This window comes from Solanum dulcamara, chromosome 8, assembly GCF_947179165.1.
Source record: "Solanum dulcamara chromosome 8, daSolDulc1.2, whole genome shotgun sequence".
In the NCBI taxonomy this organism is placed as follows: Eukaryota; Viridiplantae; Streptophyta; class Magnoliopsida; order Solanales; family Solanaceae; genus Solanum; species Solanum dulcamara.
Window position 1 is genome coordinate 67169726 of NC_077244.1, and position 21275 is coordinate 67191000.

General features: G+C 30.1%; 3 protein-coding genes across 3 annotated transcripts; all 3 read right to left on the reverse strand.

Moving 5' to 3' along the window:
• Positions 1 to 7071: 7071 nt before the first annotated feature.
• LOC129900093 (secreted RxLR effector protein 161-like) lies at positions 7072 to 7881 on the reverse strand. Its single transcript, XM_055975056.1, has 2 exons — positions 7705 to 7881; positions 7072 to 7611 (listed from the first exon to the last, which is right to left on the reverse strand). The coding sequence occupies exons 1-2, from the start codon at positions 7879 to 7881 to the stop codon at positions 7072 to 7074; spliced, it is 717 nt and encodes a 238-aa protein (XP_055831031.1).
• A 471-nt stretch (positions 7882 to 8352) lies between these two features.
• LOC129900095 (uncharacterized) lies at positions 8353 to 11426 on the reverse strand. Its single transcript, XM_055975057.1, has 6 exons — positions 11349 to 11426; positions 10646 to 11277; positions 10489 to 10562; positions 10031 to 10371; positions 9692 to 9874; positions 8353 to 9309 (listed from the first exon to the last, which is right to left on the reverse strand). The coding sequence occupies exons 1-6, from the start codon at positions 11424 to 11426 to the stop codon at positions 8353 to 8355; spliced, it is 2265 nt and encodes a 754-aa protein (XP_055831032.1).
• Positions 11427 to 19012: 7586 nt separating this feature from the next.
• LOC129900458 (myb-related protein 330-like) lies at positions 19013 to 21275 on the reverse strand. Its single transcript, XM_055975433.1, has 3 exons — positions 20932 to 21275; positions 20494 to 20623; positions 19013 to 19818 (listed from the first exon to the last, which is right to left on the reverse strand). The coding sequence occupies exons 1-3, from the start codon at positions 21062 to 21064 to the stop codon at positions 19242 to 19244; spliced, it is 840 nt and encodes a 279-aa protein (XP_055831408.1). The 5' UTR covers positions 21065 to 21275; the 3' UTR covers positions 19013 to 19241.

The window sequence follows — 21275 nt, forward strand, 5'->3', positions numbered from 1 at the left end:
TTTCTTTTTCATGAGGGGCCCAATCAATTATGTACATTATTAAAAGGGAAAAGAACATTTGTACTCAAAAAAAAAAAAAAAAAACGGCTATTTTTTTATTTTCATACCCTTTGTTTTAACTGTTAATTCGCGTTTATTGCTTGATACCATCGGACTATATACAATAACAATAACATACCCAGTGAAGTCTGGAAGGGTAGGATGTACGTAGATCTTATCACTATCTCATGGAAATAGAGTGATTGTTTCCGAAAGACCGTCAGCTTAAAAGTCATAGTCCCAAGTAAGAGAGAAAAACAATATATATACCATCAGACTATATATATACTTTAATGGTATCAAAGAGGAAGAAACAGTGCTTCAGTGAAAACATTATTCAGTTGCTCGTTGATACCATTAGAGTGTGTATATATATATATATATATATGTATGTATATTCTAATGGTAACAAGGATGAAGAAGCAGTAATTCCGTAAATAGAACAAGAGGGCAGTTGCATAAATAGTTTGAGTCGTGAGTGTAATCAAGGTAAATAATTTGAATTGAGTCCAATTTAAATAAATATTTTGTCTAATAAATTTAATTAGTGTAGCTTTCCCTTATTAAAAAGACAAAACAAAACTAACGGACCTACTAGTGTACATGTCAATAGTCATTCATTCATCCACCCAACATTTTCTATCAAAAAATTATACATTTCTTGTGTCCCAAAAATATGTGAAGGGGAGGGGGGGGGGGTTTGAAATACGAAGGTCCAAATACTTGAATTTAATTATAAATTCGGATATGTATTTTAAAAAATTTAAAATAAAATTTACATCAAAAACAATACTACAAATCAACGTAATTAATAATTCAAAATATTTTAAAAAAATATTGACAAAATTATTATCAAAGAAAAAAACTATTTAACGGGCTAAACACCTTCACTTTAGCCACCTTCGCATAAAATGAAACGGAAAAAATAGCCAAAAACCCATGATCATGCTAGGAGTGACAATTGGGCGAGTTGGGTCAAGTTTGAACAGATCATAATGGGTTAAGACAATATTGAATGGGAAACTTACATAAATATATGATATTAAAAAAATATTTATCATTTATAGCAATAAAAAAATAATTTCACTAAACAGTTATAATACATTTATAATACAGTTTTAATACATATTGCAGAGAACTATTTATAAAACATATATAATACAAGTTTTATAGATGGATAATACATTTATCGCACATTTTAAAAGACTTATAATACATTATGTTAGTTTCTTACTACATAAACATAATATATATTTTAAAACACTTATAATACATTTATATTGTATGCATAATTCACTTTTAATACAAATGTAGATTTATCATAATATTGCTATATATATACTATATATGGTAATAAATAAAAAAATATCGCTAAAATCAGTAATTAATTTTTAGAAAGCACTCAATCAAGTAATTTTTCCATATTGAATCAAGACACAATCCAATCCAAATTAGTTTGGGTTAAAATGGGTTGGATCAAAATGGGTTAGGTAATGGGTTATATAACGGGTCAAGACTTAACTCAACCCAATTTTTACTAAGCTTAATTGTTTTATTTATTCTTTTAAATTATTTTAGTACCTAAGAAAATTATTTTTTATCTTTATTATGGCTATATATAACATATCAAATTAAAAAAAAGTTTTAAAAAAATATTTTAACAAGATTTCTCATGAGTGAATTTAGATTGCATATCAACCCAATTTTCTATGAATTGAGCTAATAAATAAGTGGGTCAATAACTAATTCAAATTTAAATGAGTTGAGTTAAGTTGGACGAATTGGAATTGATTTTACCACCCATGTGATCACTCGTTTTATTTTCGATAGTAGGACAAAACATATGGTTGTTTAGGTGAGAAAGCTTTATCCAAAAGGGTTGACACAAACACAAATTTAATTTTCACAATCCTTTTCATTAAGAGTATGAAGAAAAAGCAGAAGCAGCCAACTTTGTTAGGTATGAGTAACATGGGCTCTTTGCTCTTTTTATGGGCCATGTTCTACAATTGAAAAATCTCCTCTTATCCATTTCACTGTCTCATCTCAATTCTCAACCAAAGAATTTAAATATTCACATATGATCATGTATATCACCAATAAAATCTCAAAAAGTACTTTAAAAAGAGTACATTTTCTTTATACCCCTTGAAGTTTTTGATAATTATATAGACTACCTTTATAGTATTGAAAATTACAAATTAGCCCTTGTTTTGTAATTAAAAGTTGTAGGAAGAGTCCAACAAGTCCTTATCAGCATTATATATCTATAATCCTTTTGAGATGTCACAAAATTTAAAAGACCAAAGAGTATATTTAGTTCCTTAAATATGTATATCTTATAAAGCAACTTGCTCTTGTATATTTTGGTTTGTTTGGATTTGGTTCCTCATGTATATGAAAAAAAGAAGTAACTTGTCCCTTCAGAGTTGGTCCCTCCTATTTTTCCAATAAACTAAATTAAGACATGTATGACTATAAACATATCTGAATATTAAAATATGTATTATGATTAAGATATTTCAATTTGAATACAAATCTGAATTATTAAGACGATACTAATAAGCTCATTTGTTATTTTCCGTTAAATAAAAATAAGGACCATAAGGTTAGTTTTTTACAAGTGTATAAATATCTTGTAAACTTGTTTTTATTATCATACAATAATTTTCTATAATTATCTAAAGGAAGTAAGGGTGAAAAAACTAATGTGGAAGTAAAATTACCCCCCTCCCAAACCACTTTACACCCCAAAAATTAAAGAAGAAGAAAAACCATATTGACATGAAGGTAGTAGACCCCAGGAATTGATGAGAAGAGACATTGGCAGTTGTAATATCTAAGCTCACTTACTTACCAACCACTGCCTATCTATCCTTTAATTTGTCTCTCTCTTCTTTTTTTTAATTTGTCCCTTTCTTACTCCCTCGTTTCTTTTTAATTGTAATTAATTTTTTCCGAGAGTCAAACAATATAAAGTTTCACTAATATTTTAAAAAGTATTTTTTTCATGATATGAAAAAAGTTACAATTTATAATATTTTTTATATAATTTTTGAATAACTAAATTTTTATTTTAAAAAATCAAATGAATATATTTTAATATAATTTTGAAGATTAGTCAAACTGGCTTTCGAAAAGTAAAACATGACAACTAAAAAGAAACTAAGGATGTATTATAGTTGCATTCATGTCAATTAAATTTGAATTCGAATTGAACAATTTTATAATTGGCTAAAACGCTATTTAATAAAGATGATCTCATGTTTAAGGTTTGAATAAAAACCTCTGATTAAAAATAAAGCACTTATCAATTTCATCACAACTTTTATTGTCCTTTCTTTGTATTTCAATCCATGGCCTTGGGGAGTTTTAGGTAATTATGTACTCCCTCTCTTTTAATTTGTTTGGTTTAATTTCCGTTTTAGTAAAAAAATTTAATTTCATTCACTTTTTATTTGACATGTTTAAGATCATAAGATTAATAAGTATTTGTACATTTGACAAATTTTTAATTTAAGTTCATAATATTCAAAAATCTTTTTATTTTTTAAAATTTTATGTCAAATCAAAATAAAACAAATAATTTAAAACGAGGGAGTATTAGAACAATTTAGTACAAGTCAATTGCCTTAGTTTTGCCAAGTTTTTGTCATTCACTCTAGTTGCCTTCACACACATATCTACATTTTAGGTTTAGCAATAATGGTTCTCTTTTTTTTAAAAAAAAAATAAAAAACACTTTAAAAAATAATGTAATTTGTTTTGTTTAAATAGAGATGATCTTCTAGAAGAAAACAATAAAGAAATTAAAATAACAATTAATCACTACATGTTAATTAGTGAAAGAATTGGTAGGATATAAATCTTAAGAAACAAATATAATAGTGTGTAGGTGCAGGTTGACACTCAAAAGTTGTTTGTCAAAGTTTAAAATGATGATTTCATTTGACGAAGACGGAAAATATAAAAAGAACTATAATAACTTTATTCAAGTTTGTTATGGTCAATAATAGATATCATGAAATTGACTACATCTCTAGATCACAATATCTTCTTTTTTTCAAAATAAAATTAATAAAAAGAATTAATAAAGTTTCTATCACATGATGTTTTACGGTTATTAGGTGGTTACCTAATTGACATTATCTTGTTTTTTCCAACATAAGCAGCGTTAATGATAACTATTTCTTTTTATGATATAATTTGGAGTTTTAGAATTAAATAAGAAAAATTTTGATTGCGGTTTATTTGGATGCCCTTTAAATATTTTAATTGTTAATTTTTATGAATTGAAATATTTTTTATGTAATTTCTAAGTATGTAAATTATTAATAATTGTGTGCTTGAATGAACACATTAAAATAAAAAAAGTTTGACTATCGAAATTTAAACTATGTCGTATAAATTGAGGCAAGAGAATATTAATTATGCAAAATCTTAATTTATATGCTACGCATGACATTCCTATCGGGCAAAAACAGATTTGAAATAGTCTAAAACAAAAAATATATACACCCACACAATCAATAAGCAATTAATAATTTCTTATATACCTTATAGAAGCTACAAAATACTTGCGTTCATGAAATGCTACACATGTCATTTTATATTAGCAAAACTAATTGAACTCGTCTAATATAAAGTATGCCTATACAGTCAATCTTGAATAATAATTTCATAAAATGCGTTGCTAAATATACTAAAATAGTTTTTAATATAGTTAGATTTTCTACACTCAAGTATTTATTTATTATTCTTATGTATGATCTCAAGGTCCCAAACAATTGTATGATCATAATTCTACAAATTAGTAGTATAATAACACAACTTATACGGTCAGACCATTGAAAGAGTCATATGATTATATTTTAATTTGAAAATTGTATAAAGCAAACAATTGACGGCATTATAATTTTGTTGATACAAGCTATTAAGAATCTGTATAATTCGAATTTAGGGAGCGTTTGGTATGTGAGATGTTTTCTAAACTTTTTATGTTCAAACTTTTTCTAAAACATTTTTTTCCTTAAAGAAAATAAATTTTCTTAAAAATAAGAAAACTAATTTTTTTGTGTGAAAGTAGAGAAAATAAATCTTATAAGTGACCGACGACGCCTATTAATTAATTATTATCTCCCAAAATTCAACACACTCCAACAATCCCTAAATCCACCCCCTAGTCTCAACATCATATACCGTAGTGTCAGAATAAATTACATACCAATGATTTTTTACTTGCTTACTAGTTAAATATTAAAAAATAAGTAAGAAATTCAGTTAAAAAAAATTGTTTCATACCAAACACACCCTTAGAGTTGAAATTACTTGTAATCAGCAGGCTAAACATATTACTTGCCCATTTGATTTGTGCCCCCAAATATCTCACAATCACAAGGTGGGCCAAATTGACAAGCATATCTTAATTAGACATTTCATTTTGCTAGTAACTATACTAGTAATTAACATTTATGATTAAATTTAGTTAATTAGAATGATTACTTGTAAAACCAGGAAAGCATAAGGTAATTTATTTTTCTCTAATATAATAGAACCTTTGAACAAGTATACAGAGAGTGCAATAGCCATAATATATCTATAAGTACTTAAGTACTTAATTCAATTTTATTATGAATAAGTACTTAAGTAATTTTCTAGTGTAATTTTCAAATTTGCATATAGGCTGCTAGAGTGATGTGTTTTCCGTTTTTTCTCGAACAAAAATTGACCTATTACTCGTGAATCATTATTTGTGTAAAATTTACATAAAGATCCAGTCAAATTAATTTTCCAACTTATCTTATCCTTAGGCTTTTATTTTTGCGTTCTTTTAACTGAGCAAAGGTGATAGGTATGACGTTTTAGCCACAAAAGATATGTTTTTATGATTTAAACGTGTGTTTGGAGTGAAACAAAGTCAAAAAGGTGCAAAAAGAAGTTGGAATTAAGCAAATAGTTGCGATGTTGCAACGCTGCATCACCAATTCACAGACCGCAACTCAAATTGATGTTTATGCGGTGGAAGTGATGCGATAGCATGGCCACATGCAACGCTGCATCACCAATTCACAGACCGCAACTCAAGGCAGAATGGTTGCTGAAAATAACCAGTTATGAGACGAAGTGGTGTGACAACACCTCCAGATGCGATGTTGCAATGTCACCAATCACTCAACGCACGTTGGACGCGAGGAATCACTGTGCTAAGCAATGCAGCTATTGATATTGCAACCCCTGATGCCGCATCGCAGTGCGTGTGTGAAGTCTATTTTATTTTGGTTTTTATTTGATACTTTTAGAAATTATGCGCACCAGTTTTAGAATTATATTGGGATTTTGGAATTTTGAGTCTTTGCATAGGTTATTAGCGAGTTTAAGTGTTGGTAAACTACGGCTTATACTTGTGAATTCGTTCGTAGATAGTAAGTAATTTAATTAATTCTTTGATTCTTGATTATCAACACCATGCATTTTTAATTTATAATTCAGTTGATGCACCTTTTATGTGTAACTAGCTAAACCCATAGCTAAGGTTGTGGAGCCCTAAAGGGGGAGTAACAATGAGATAGTGATCTTTTCTAGTTACAGAAAGTAAAGTAAGAGCGAGTGATGAATATGATGAAGAAGATGTAGAAGAAGAAGAGAGATTGAGAGAACTTTCTGGAGAGAGTTGCTTACAATTTGGGGCTCAAATGCCCTAATCCTTCACTGCACAACCATAGCTACATATATATAGCTAGTTACTTAGGCTAACCATCTAACTAATTAGTAGTTAGTTAGTTTAACTAGGAGGGCTGGAAATGACTATAATACCTCTGCTTCTAACTAATTCTATTACATCTCAACCCCCCCCCCCCTTCAAGCTAGGAGGTGTAAAAATGTTCAAAACTCCTAGCTTGGACAAAAGATGCTCATGTTGACCTCTTGACAATCCTTTGGTTAACAAGTCTACAGGTTGTTCTTGAGATGATAGGTAGCTTACTTTGATCAAGCCTTGTTGCAACTTTTCTCTAATGAAATGACAATCTATTTCTATATGTTTTGTTTTTCATGATATATTGGATTTGCTACAATCTGAATTGCAGTTTTGCTATCACTATACATTTGAACATGCAGCTCGACATCTGCATCCACTTCTTTCAACATGCCTAGCAGCCATACAAGTTTTGATATAATAGAAGCCATACTTCTATATTCAGCTTCAGCTGAGCTCCTTGATAGTGTGGTTTGTTTCTTGACCTTCCATGAGACTAGGGACTTTCCTATCTTGATCATGTACCCAGTGACTGACTTACTGGTTAGTGAGCAAGCAACCCAATCTGCATCACAAAATGCAGTGACCTTCCTATCTGACTGACTGGACAGTAATATACCTTGTCCAGGTTGCCTCTTTAAATATTTGACAACCCTTAGTGCAACTTCCATGTGGGATTTTTTGGGTTGGTTTAAAAATTGGCTCAATGTCTGAGTGCTGAAGGAGATGTCTGGCCTTGTCATGTTGAGGTATAGTAGCTTACCTATGAGTTTCTGATATGCAAATTGATCTATCAGAGGATCTGCTGATTCTTCCAGCTGCTTATTCACATGATCATCGTATTATCTTGATGTGAGCTTGATGTTAGTGTCTATAGGGGTTCCTGCTGGCTTGGCTGTAGTCATTCCTACCTCAGCTATAAGTTCAAGAGTATACTTCATCTGATGCATGAGTATACCTTCTGTGGTTCTAGAAAATTCAATTCCTAGGAAGTATTTGAGCTCCCCTAAGTCTTTCATCTTGAAGGCTCTTTGTAAAGCCTGCTTTGTGTCTTCTATCAGCTTTAGGCTGCTACCAGTTATTAACATATCATTTACATAAATCAGTATAATTACAATACCTTATGCTGACTTGTTAATGAATAAGGAGTAATCATATTGACTTTGTTTGAACTTGAGGGAGGTTAGAGCTTCAGTGAGTTTGTGATTCCACTGCCTTGTAGCTTGCTTGATCCCATAGAGGGACTTTGTTAGTCTACACACCTTCTCTCCTTGACTAACAAATCCCTAAAGAAGTTGCATATAAATTTCATCCTCCAGGTATCCATGTAGAAAGGCATTGAACACATCCATTTGATGAATGTGCCATTTTCTAGAAGCTGCAATGGAGAGAATAGTCCTGATAGTCACCATCTTCACAACAAAAGAGAATGTTTCCTTGTAATTAATGCCTTCTTGTTGGCTGTATCCTTTTGCAACTAACCTTGCTTTGAATCTCTCTATTTCACCTGTGGATTTGTATTTGACTTTGTATATCCACCTACAACTAATAGGCCTTTTTTATGTAGGTAATGAAGTGATCTCCCAGGTGTTGTTGCTTTCTAAAGCTTGGATCTCTGCATGTATGGCTTCCACCCGTCTTGGATTCTGGACTGCCTCTTCATAGCTGGTTGGTTCTATCACAGATGAGGTAGCAGTAATAAAGCAATGATGAGAGGGTGAGAGATAAAAATAGCTTACATAGTTGGACATAGGATGTTGAACATTCAGGGAAATAAAATTTTTGAGCCATATAGGAGGCTGTTTAGATCTTGTAGACCTTCTAGTGATAGTTGGAGTGCTTATATGAGGTGCCTCAGAGCCACTTGCATCAGTGTGTGGCTCAGGTTGCTGCACACATAGTTGTTCAGAGGGACCTGTATCCACACCTGCATTCCTTGCTGTTGTCTCAGATGGAACATTACCTGGATGTATTAATGGAGCCAGTTGATGTAATTGTTGGTCTATCTCACTTAGTCCTTGCAGATTCTGTACAAAGAGTTGTTGTTGGGCAAAGCTGTCACCTTTGGAAACAAATGGAAATATGTCTTCTCTAAAGGTAACATCTCTGCTGACAAAGAATAAACTATTGTCCAAATCAAACAGGATATATTCTTTATGTACTTCAGAGTATCCTATGTGAACAACTATCTTTGATCTGGGCATGAGTTTATCATGTTTAGTGAGGTTCTTTGCTAAGGCTAGGCACCCAATTATTCTCAGATGGGACAACACTGGTTTTCTATCATATAATCTTTCATAGGGAGTGTGGAACTCAAGCACACTACTTGGAAGTCTATTAATCAGATAGGTAGCAGCCAGCACACAGTAACCCCAAAACCTGATAGGAATTTTTGCTTGAAACCTGAGGGCTCTTGTTACTTCTAGCAGATGTCTATGTTTCCTCCCAGCCACATCATTTTGTTGAGGAGTGTAAGGACAAGATCTTTGATGTATGATCCCAGTGATTTGAACATGCTATCACATACTGAGTTAACAAACTCAGTACCATTATCGGACCTGAGGACTTTGACTATTTTGCCACACTGATTCTTAGTATACTGTAAGAAAAATTTAAGAGATACACACACATCTGATTTTTGTTTAAGTAAGAACATCCAAGTCATTCTTGAATAGTCATCAACTATTATAAGAAAGTACTTATGCCATCATAGATAGTTGTATTATATAGTCCCCAAATGTCAACATGTATCAAATCAAAATAACTACTACTTTTGATTATGCTGGAAGGAAACACAGATCTGGTTTGCTTTGCAAATGAACAAACTAAGCAATTAGACACCTTACACATACTAATTTTATTTATGGTAAACATCTTGGCAAGTATAGTTGAAGATACATGTCTAATTTTTTGATGCCATAGTTCCATGTCTGCCTCTTTGCTTGTTGATTGAGCAGCATTTACAGTGTAAGCAGAATCTGTAGTAGTGTTGCTTGCATTATCTTGAGTTAGTTGTCTCCACAGCAGATATAAGCCTCCCTCCTCTCTACCAACTTCCTTTATCTTTCCAGTGTAAAGCTCCTGGAAAACACAGAAATTAGGAAAGAAAGAGACTAAGCAACCTAATTCCTTAGTTATTTTGCTAACAGATAGTAAGTTATACTTGAACTCTGGTATATGGAACACATTAGTTATCACACTTTTAGATGGTAGACTGCAAGACCTAAGGTGAGTTACTTTAGTAACACCACCATTTAGAAGACACATATCCTTAGAAGTGTCAATTTTTATCACATACTCCTTTAGCAGCATTTCCAACTTGGATACCATATGGTTTGTTGCACCTGTATCTACAATCCACACATCACTGTTTCCAGTTATAAATAAGGCTTTACCTGCATTATTTGCCTTATTGCAGTCAGGAGCAGTGACTCTGGGACCTGACTGTTGACTCATCATCTTGAGAATTTGTTCATACTGATCTTTTGTGTTTGTGCAACCTTGAAGTAGTTGCTTGATATCTTTCTCTGCTTGGCTCACAATATTATTAGAAGTTGACTCTTCAGCTGGTCTTTTGGCTGTAGTATGTCATGTTGTGATATTTCTGCCCCACATTGATTCATCAGTCACATTTGTATTCAATCCTTAAGAGAAATTAGCCTATCTAGTAGTGTCAGCATATGCAATGTTTGCACTTTGTATCTTCCTTTTGGACTTGAAATCTGGTGGATATCCAACTACCTTGTAGCAGGACTCTTTGGTATGACCTCTGCACTTGCAAAACTCACAGATTAGAAATGTATTTTTCTTGAATCTATTACTGCTGCCTGAATGCTTCCAACTCTAAAGTACATAGCAACTGAATCCAGAATGGATGAGTATAGTCCTAAGTTGTTGATGCCTGTAACAACAGCCTTTTGACTCTCATTTCCTACTATTATAGCATATGCTTGGTTGATGGTCGGTAGAGGATCTATCATTAGAATCTGACTCCTAGCTTGATGATATGAGTCATTCAGTCCCATTAGAAATTGGTATAACTTTTGTCTATTCATGTGAGCTACATATCCTCTAGAATTTTCACAACTGCACCCAGGTGAAGGCACTAACACTTCAAATTCATCCCACAATATTTTTAGCTTCGTATAATATATAAATACAGATGATGCTTCTTGTTGTAGAATAGCTATTTCTTTATGTAAACTGTAAGTTCTTGATCCATCAATTCTATCAAACCTCTCTTGCAGGTCAGTCCACACGCTTGAGTTACTTGAGGCAAATGCAATCCCACTCAGTAAATTCTTTGAAACTGAGTTCATCAGCCACAACAGCACAATTGCATTTACCCTTTTCCATTGGCCCCATAGTTCTTTACCAAACATTTCTTTCCTGCATGTTCCATCCACTAGCCCTAGTTTGTTTCTTCCTAACAACGGAAGCTTAATTGATCGATTCCACAAGGTGTAGTTTTCTATACCTTGTAACTGGAAAGATATGATACTAATTCCACTCACATCGGTAGGGCTAAGAAATAAAGGGTGATTGTAGTCAATACCTTGCCCATTGCTGCTTGTAGAGCTTGTTGAGACAGGTACACCAACTCGTTGAACATTGACATGAGTCTGATTACCATTTTAAGTTAGATCGGGACCTTTCATTTTTCTTCAACCTTTTCCTTGAAGTTTTGTTGAGGAACCACTTGTTGTTTGCATATTTCAGCTTCGATTAAGCTTTGACTCAAAAAAACTTGTAATCGGATAAATCTTCGACTCTTGTCTAGAGTCCTTAACTCGACTATGATCGATTCTTCACAACAACTACTGTGTTGACGGCTCTGATACCATGATCTTTTCTAGTTACAGAAAGTAAAGTAAGAGTGAGTGATGAATATGATGAAGAAGATGTAGAAGAAGAAGGGAGATTGAGAGAACTTTCTGGAGAGAGTTGCTTACAATTTGGGGCTCAAATGCCCTAATCCTTCACTGCACAACCATAGCTACATATATATAGCTAGTTACTTATGCTAACCATCTAACTAATTAGTAGTTAGTTAGTTTAACTAGGAGGGCTGGAAATGACCATAATACCCCTGCTTCTAACTAATTCCTAACTAATTCTGTTACATCTCAATAGATAGTTGCGTATTAGATATTCTAGACAGTAATTTTTGGAGTATGGTTAGTTTTTTCGTTTTGTATGAATTTTAGTGATGCCTACAATAGAACCTACATGTATTCTTCACTTGCTCGGAAAAAAAAATTAAGATTAGGAAAAAGGATTAAGCACAGGAATTTAAAATGAATGTTCTATCTAAGGATTAAATAATTCACCTTAAACCTGAATTAGCAGTTATTAATGCAACACCCATATGTCATGAGTTGGGTGATATCTCCTAAAAGCATCGGAAGGACTCTAGGTGTATTTAAAACAAGTTAATTGTTTTATCCGAAGATTACATAACTAGAGTTCCACGAAAGCAACTAGATTAATGTTACAATTCAATACGGAAGTCCACAATTTTAGTTTCACATTCCTATTCACAACAAACAAGTTTTTAATTCTAAGCATAATCCAACTAAATTCATTCAAACATTTAATTTACTTTTTGCAGGGATTTAGAAATTAAGATCACTCATTTCGACTACACCTATAAGTAGCGTTCTCGTCTTATTCTCTTTGGAATTCGAGTGATTCAACTCCAACCTGGTTGGATTTTATATTTGAATAATGGCATCTTTATACTTTATTGGGAAGTATAATTTGAAATTATCGGTATTAAACACAGGATATTAACAATATTGCAGTAAAAGGGTATCAATTCAACATAGTTGTTTTTTATCCCTGATTATTTAATAGTAGCTTGAGATTTTACATACAAACATTATTTTCTTTTATATTTTTACATTTATTGTCTTATCTTTGTTGTTTTGTTTACTTTTACCTTCATTATGAACTATGAATTGACCTTTGCTTTTCTTTTTGAAAGATTGCTGCAATATCTTATTAATTTTAGGTGTTTAAAAATTGAAAATGAATAATGTATAATATTGGAGATGTCGATTTATACTGAATAATTAAAAATAAAGTGGAGTGATCTGAGAGACACTTGTACTTGATTTCGTTTGTCAGTTGGACCCTTCTACATATCACTTTGCCAATTGAATTTTTAAATCTATCAAAACACAATATTTTAAAATATTTTTCGGATAAAAAAAAGATTTAAAATATAGTATTTTGATAAATTTAAAAATTCAATTAACAAAATAATAAATAAAAGAATTCAACTAACAAACAAAATAAAATACAAAAGTTTTTCAGATCATTCCGACTAAAAATAAAGAAAAGAAGTCATTAGGAGCAAATTAAAGGAAAAGAAAATCAGAGAGGTGTCAGAAACAAAAGACAAAGAAGAGCCTCATCACATGGAATAAGAGTCTTATCTACATCAACAAATCATGTTGTTATTTTCCAGATATGACGCAGCAAAGTAGTGCATGAGAGGGGTTAGGTAGGAAAGAAAACAAACACTATCGAAGAATAAAGTGATGGTGGGAAATAGTTATTGGGTCGGGTCTATTTTCAAGAGACGTTAATTATTAGTCTGTTAGCTTGTTTTTTCCCCCTAAATTCTATTGATAATGTATATTCATACATGTTATGACTATTAAAAAGAATTCATTCTTCTTGTATGAATTTTTAACGATCGATAACATGAATTGTCATTGTGGCAGCTAGATGTGTGTATACCGCCTTTTATGAGTCGATCTACTGCTCTAAGCAATTCCGAGTTAATTGAAATAGAACTTTCCGATAACAAATATAATTAAACAAACAAAAAATGGCTGTAAAAGAGATGAGAGCATGTGATTGCATTTGCAATATAATGAGAATACGGATGTTTTGAGTGTTGATTACAACAAATACAATAAAAACAAAACATTATTAAAAGAATAAACGCCATCTGCCCGTAACGTGCTTGTCCTAAATGCATGCACATGCACATTCTTATTCTTCTAAGCTAACTTACATATTGGATGTGTGTTCTATATGGATAAAAATATATATTTTTAATATTTGATACGCAAATAAAAAAATTATTTTAAAATTATTTATATATAATATAAATAAATATCAGGAGAGATAAAAATAGGGGTGGGAATATATATCATATTCATAAAAAGGAGTGATATAGATAGAGTGACATGATGTGTTTAAATGTGAAGATGACATAATTAATTAATGCGGAATATAAAGTCATTGTGTAAATTGTTTTCACTATTTTTTTTTATTAAAAATAGTCATTTACTTTATTTTTAAGAACTTGTTTAGAAAAACTATTTGTCAAAAAGTTTTGCTCAATAGAAAAATGAAAAAATTCTCCATACTTTTTTTTTCCAAATAACTATTTGAGGCCAAAGTTCACTTAATTTATCTTCCGGGTATATATCTATCTTTTTATCTAGAAGGAATTATTAATGTTTTCCTTTTTGCTTCTTATTGTGATAAGTCATTTAAAATTTCATATTTTTACGGCACGACTTTGTCACATCACATTAAAGATGGTTTAGCTAATTTTATTTTTTTTGGCAAGGCGTAGGATGTGTAAGTAAGAGTTGAATTGACAATAAAATAAAAGTGTTGACAGTTTGATTAGGTAGATCGAGCTAAGTATTCAAATGAAGAAAACGAAATTTTGTGTGTAACATGAGGGGCGGTTCAAGTGTTTTGCCGCCGAACTTAATATTTTATTTTTGATGTGAAATATAAAATTTTATAAGAAAATATTAGATTAGAATCTTAAACTTCATAAATTATACCAAATGTTATACATAAGTCTAATATTTTAATTGGTAAGTTATGAATATATATATGAATAATATTACACCCGAATTTAACATAATCTAAAAAGATAATGTTACTCGCATATAAAACGATTCTTCTATAAAATCACTTAAGCAATGACTATTTGTAACGTTTTAATTTTAGACCATCAATGATAGCACTTAATAAAATTTACAATGGGGAAAATATGGAACAGACTGGAGGCAAAAGATTGTCATTTCCAACTGGACTTTCTTAAAAAAGAAGTTTTTTTTTTCTTTAGCTGACCTATTAAAATAGGACTTAGGAATGAAGAATCCCATACTTACACTGTATTAGCACATGACCATCCCCGCCACCCATGCCTACCCACCTACCTTTAACTAACACATTGTTTTCTTCTCAATTTTCTTTTTCCTTTTTTACTACTTTAAGCCAGAGGTTGGGTTACCTACCTTCCAAACATGTCACATGTTCTTTCCCTCTTCCTTCTTTTTTTATGCCTTTTTTGTTTAACTTATTTTGTTTCTAGAAGCACATTATATTGTGTTCCAAAGAGTATCGATATCAGAATTTTCATTAATAAGTACATTCATAAAGAAGTCGAAAGAGAATCAACATTTACTATATATTTATAAAAATAATATTAATCATAAATAATATATTTTTTTAGCAGCTTACCTGACTCCGCCCTAGTTCAAAGCTAACAACCACAACCAATAAAAGTAATGGGGGTTATATTGATCTAGTTTCATTTGTTTGGATATTAAAAAAAATAGAAGGAATATTCCCTTATTTCCCACTCAATCCAAACAAAACTAAAATCTCACACAACTAACATAATATTATTATTATTATTATTATTATTCTCTTATTGTGAGTTAGTTGTGTTATTAGGTGGAGGAAAATCCGCCATTCTTTCTGGAACCTTAATATAAAGCAGTACTGGATTCCCAACAAACACATTACACATTTATTAATTAATGTGTACTATATATAAACAAACATTGGACAGATTAACCATTGGCCAAACGCCACTTGATCCAATTCCAAATGATACTTTTTTATTAAATTATATTCCATTGAACATCCATTTGTGCTTTTATGGCTTGAATTGTCTTTCTTGACACTACATAGCATTTAATTTTTAAATTTTCTTTTACATATTTTACTACTCCCTCATTACCCATAAATTGATATATATAATTGGTTGTTTTTATTCCCTTCTCCAATATCAAACTATACTAACTATTAGCATTTTACATGAAAAGTGGTGCAACTTTGTAGTACTTATCGTATAATTTTGTTAAATATCTAAATTTTAAATATAAATATTAAGTTAGTCAAATTTAATTTAATTTCAGATTTTGAGATCTAAAATATGACAACTAATTTAGAATAAAGGAAGTATAACTTTTCTAATTTATTGTTTACAACTTATAATCTATTTAGTGAAGTGATATATATATATATATATAATATTTAGTTTACTTTTATATACTTTTGTCATATTTTAGTCAATTTAAATTTGCAACTTCATTTTAAGACCTATGTCTTGAGACTTGTGTACTTACCCCCCATTATTTGATAAAACATCGCACTAGTGCCTCCACCTTTTTAAACATTGAACTTGTACATCAAATTTTCACCATTCCACTGAAAAAAAAAAAAAACGGCGGCACAAAATTATAATGTCGAAGAAATCTACCATTTAATTTGGGTTATTCAATGTTTCTAAGTACAAATTAAAGTAGTTGGATGAATATATATCTGACTGGCCATTTCGAGATAAGAATAAATGTTGGGTTCAAAATTAGTTTTGCTATTTTTTTCAACAGATATATATATATATATAATTTATTAATTTAGCTGACTTTGTTGGCTCATAAATTTGCGGCCACTACCAGACCATTTACCAAACTTAATTTTATTATGAAAACTTACGTAAATATACAATATTAAAAAATATGTATCATTTATAGTAATAAAAAAAATTCATTGAATACTTATAATATATTTATAATACAGTTTTAATATATATTGCAGAGAATTATTTATAAAATATATATAATACAAGTTTTATAGATAGATAATACATTTATCACATATTTTAATAGACTTATAATACATTATGTCAGTTTCTTACTATACAAACATAATATATATTTTAAAGCACTTATAATACATTTATATTGTATACATAATTCACTTTTAATACAAGTGTAGATTTATCATAATATTACTATGTATTGCTATAAATGGTAATAAATAAAAAATATCGCTAAAATCAGTAATTAATTTTTAAAAAACAATCAATCAAGTAATTTTTTCTTTTATTATCTTCACATTTTAGAGCCCGTTTGGATGGGCTGGTCAAAATCAACTTAAAGTCTTTTTTAACTTTTGGACGTGTTTGCCTAATGCTAACTTTAAGCCATAAAGTTGTTAAAGTCAGTCAAAAATGAAAAGTTGGGATTCTTAACTTTTTTTTTCTAAGTGCATAAAGTCTTTTTCTTTAACCATGAAAATTACTTTTATATCCCTTATATTTTAACTAAATTCTCAAACTACCCTTTTTATTTTTTTAATCTTAAAATTCATATCATTTTTTCTCATTTAAACACTTTTATCCAAACACTCAACTGTTTATTTATAAAAATAACATTCAACACCTCAAAATTCTAAAAGCACTTCATACATAAAAATTACTTTTTTTTAAGTCCATCCAAATAGGCTTTTAATTGCTTCCTCAATTGTCCATATATATATGCTCAGTTGATAAAATTATGCGCTTTTTTTATTAGTCAAAATTAGAATCTATCGCTAGATGAATTCTTCCAGATAAGATTTGGTTGGGTCGAATCTTTTCAATTCCTTAGTCAAAAGTTCTTCTTTTTTGTTTTTAATTAAAAAAAAAAGGATTTTTGGAAAGAAGAACAATAGACTATTCCGTAAAAAAAAAAAAGTGACGCTATTAATATTTTCATGGAAAAATGATCAAAAATGCTCTTAGATTATTTGAAATGAATAAAAATGTCCTCTGTTTCTAATTTGGTCCAAAAATACCCTTGATGTTAATACTTTGATTCAGAAATACCCTTATTTTATTTAATGGGTCAAAATGCCCTTTTCCAATTAAATATATTTTTTTTTTTAAAAACAAATCTTGTACCTTATAAAAATATTAGTTTTAAGGAACTCTATTCTTATATTCTTTCTCTTAAACCATTTTAAGTAATTAAAATGTAGGAAATTATTTTATTCGTCGTAATCTTATTTTATTAATTAAAAAAGAATAATTTTATGTACTCTAAGTTTTAACAGATAATATATGTCATATATATAAAATCATAAGAAATCCATCATTAATTTTTATTCAAATAACGATAAAAAAATAATTATAATAAAATATAAAATATTTTTAATTTTTTATTTTTTTTTTCAAATTGAAGTAGAATAAACATTTGCTAGTAAAAGAAATATTATTAGAAAAAAAATGTGTTCAAAAAGAAAATAAATAATATATTTATTTGAAAGAGTATTTTTGACCCATTAAATAACCGTAAGGGCATTTCTGGACCAAAGTATTGACGGCAAGGACATTTTTGGACCAAATTATAAACGGATGATATTTTTGCTCATTTCAAATAATTTAAGGACATTTTTGATCTTTTTCCCTATTTTCAAAGTCAAATAGATATATATTGTAATATTTTATCGAATTGAACCACGGTATATGTGATTTCTTTTCTTCTTTTTTTTTTCTAAATCCTAAATATTTTAATTTTATTTCTCTAAGTTATACGATTTTTTTTTTACGTATTATGACTCTCTTACTTCGAAAATTAAAGTTTCATCTTTTATGAGGAGAACAGAAGTAAACTGTGTGTGATAAAGATACTTGTGATGAACTGGACCAAAGAAAAAGAAAATAATTTGGCTTTCCTCACGGAATTTATGTGAAAAAATGCCCTTTGCCAAACCAGAAAGACAATTATTGTGATGGACACTACGTAGGCAGAAAATACCTCACATGACCAAAAATTTTGTTAGGTGAAATTACTATATGATTTTTTTTTTTAAAAAATAAATAGAAGAAACTCAATTATTATACGATATTGAACCCTAAAAGCATAAAGCAAAACGAAAGGTCACTAGTCGAATTTGAATAGCTAAATTTTGACTCGATTGTTCTATTTTATTCTGATTTTTTTTTTTACAATCTTGACACTTTTTATCAAAGTATTGATAAAAATAACATTTAAAAATCAAATTATTAAGGGGGAACACTTTTGTTCAATTTTATATAATTTAAAAATATTTTAAATCCTTTTCCTGTATCTTAAATTAACAACAATATATTAATTTATAGTAAATAAAAAATTAAATAGACTGAAATTGGAAAATTAAATACATGCTCCAATTCATAACGTGGTAATTTGTTGCAACAAATGTACTGCAAAGGTTTGTGAGTAGATGATTACAATTAGAAGGCAAAAAATGAAAAACAAAAAAAAAAAAATATTCTAAACCTAAAAAATAAAATATTCACTTATCACAAAATGGTAGTAGTATTTAAGAAAAAAAAAATTAGTACTAGGTACTTAATTAATCCAAAAAGGCCAGGTCAGCAATATCTGTAAAATCCATTTGTGTTTCTGCATTTACTACAAAGCTGATCACCACCACCTTGAAATCCAATTTGCCAACACAAACAAACTGTTTTCGCCACCATCTCCGCCGCCGGTACTTCCGCAGTCGGCGGTGGTGCTACGGAGGTCAAGAAGTTGTATGAGGCCGTTGACTCGGGTGAAGAAATATGATCAGTAAGTAATGGCAACCCAATTGAAAGTTCAAGATTTATCATAACTTGTGAGGGTATTTTTGGAATAACAATTTCAAGTGGCTTTGTTTCCTCAGTAGTACCACTGTTGCATTTTGTTTCATCATATGATGATGACGTGGCAATAATAATATTGGGTTTTTGGTCAACGTTGTTTTGGAAATCCATGCTGATGTTTTTATTGTTGGCAGTGGTAGTTGTGACGACGGTGCTGGTAGAGTTAGTGGCGGCAGCGTTGAGTGGACGGTGAGTTTGAGGATCAATCCCACGGCTGATGAGTTTTCGTTTAATATGTGTATTCCAGTAGTTCTTGATTTCGTTATCAGTTCTTCCAGGTAATCTTCCAGCTATAACTGACCATCTGCAAAGAAAAAATATTAATAGAAAATGTAAAAGAAGAAAAAACAAGGAAAGTAGCTCAGCAGATATTGGAATATAAATCAATTAGATTTGTAATCAGAGAATACCAACAAAAAATAAAAAATTATTTTGAGCTAAAATTTTCAAATGCTTGTCTTATAAGAAACTTTTAATCTATTGTTTTGCTGAAATTAACACCAATCACTTTTTGACCATATCTAAAAAAAATAGTTATTGTCTAGAACATTCAACTGAAGTTTTACTTGTAAAAATTGTGAATTTTACCTAATTTAAAAATTTCTACCAATTAGCCATTACACAAAATTAAGCTTTAATTATTGAATTTCTTTTTATTTAATAATTAAAAAGGACTTTAGAATCTCAAGATTTTGTAGGTTTGGTATTCCAAGAAACAGAGAAGTGTTTCCCCACTTGTTGAAAAAATTTACTACTATAACCACTTTTTTCTCTAGAACATCTAAGGTCTTCTTTTTAAACTTCTTAATGTGGTCCCAAATTGGCTAAACAAACAGAAATTTGACTTTCTATTCCAATTTTCACACATTTTTTTATACTACTAGTGTTACTTATAACAGTTAAACCAAAAAAAAATTAAAATAACCAAAAAAGAAGAAGAAGAGAAGATCATATATAGAAGGTATATAATAGTGCATACTTGTTTCCAAGCAAACTATGGAGTTTGATTATCAATTCATCTTCTTCTTCAGTAAAATTCCCTCTTTTGAGATCAGGCCTTAGATAATTTATCCATCTCAATCTGCAGCTCTTTCCACATCTTGACAATCCTAAAATATTTAAAAAATCTATAAATAATAATGAAAAAATAAATATGTACACAAAATCAAGAAAAAAAAGTATCAAATCTTTGGATCTTTTTTCCACAAACACCAAATCAATAAAAAAAAATAATCTTTTTTTATGTGGGATGAACCCTGATCAGGGTAATTATGCTGTGGCAGCAGATCCAATTTTTTTAAAACTTTTGTAATTCTAAGTTCAAAATTTTAACACCCCACTAAAAGGTACAGACATAAGTGATGAATACAAGATTTTTAATATATATAATATAGTATAATTTTTTGACGATGAATACCTGCAGCTTTAGGGAGAGAACGCCAGCAACCTTCTCCATGAGCACGTATATAATTGATGAGGCGTTGGTCTTCTTCTTTAGTCCATGCTCCTTTATTTGTATGTGCTTTTTCACAACAAGGTGAACGTCCCATGCTTTGAATTTTTTTTCTCTCTCTTTATTATTCAAGAATTGGAGTTTTGGTACTAATAGAGAAAAAAAGAAGCAAAGAGTCTCTCTTTCACTATTTTCCTTTTTTTCTTGTTGATAAGACTAAAACTGTTTGGTACTTGTAGTCTAGTTTCTCTCTAATGGAGATGGGAGAAAAAAGGGAAATACAAAGATATATATCTTGAGGGTGTGGG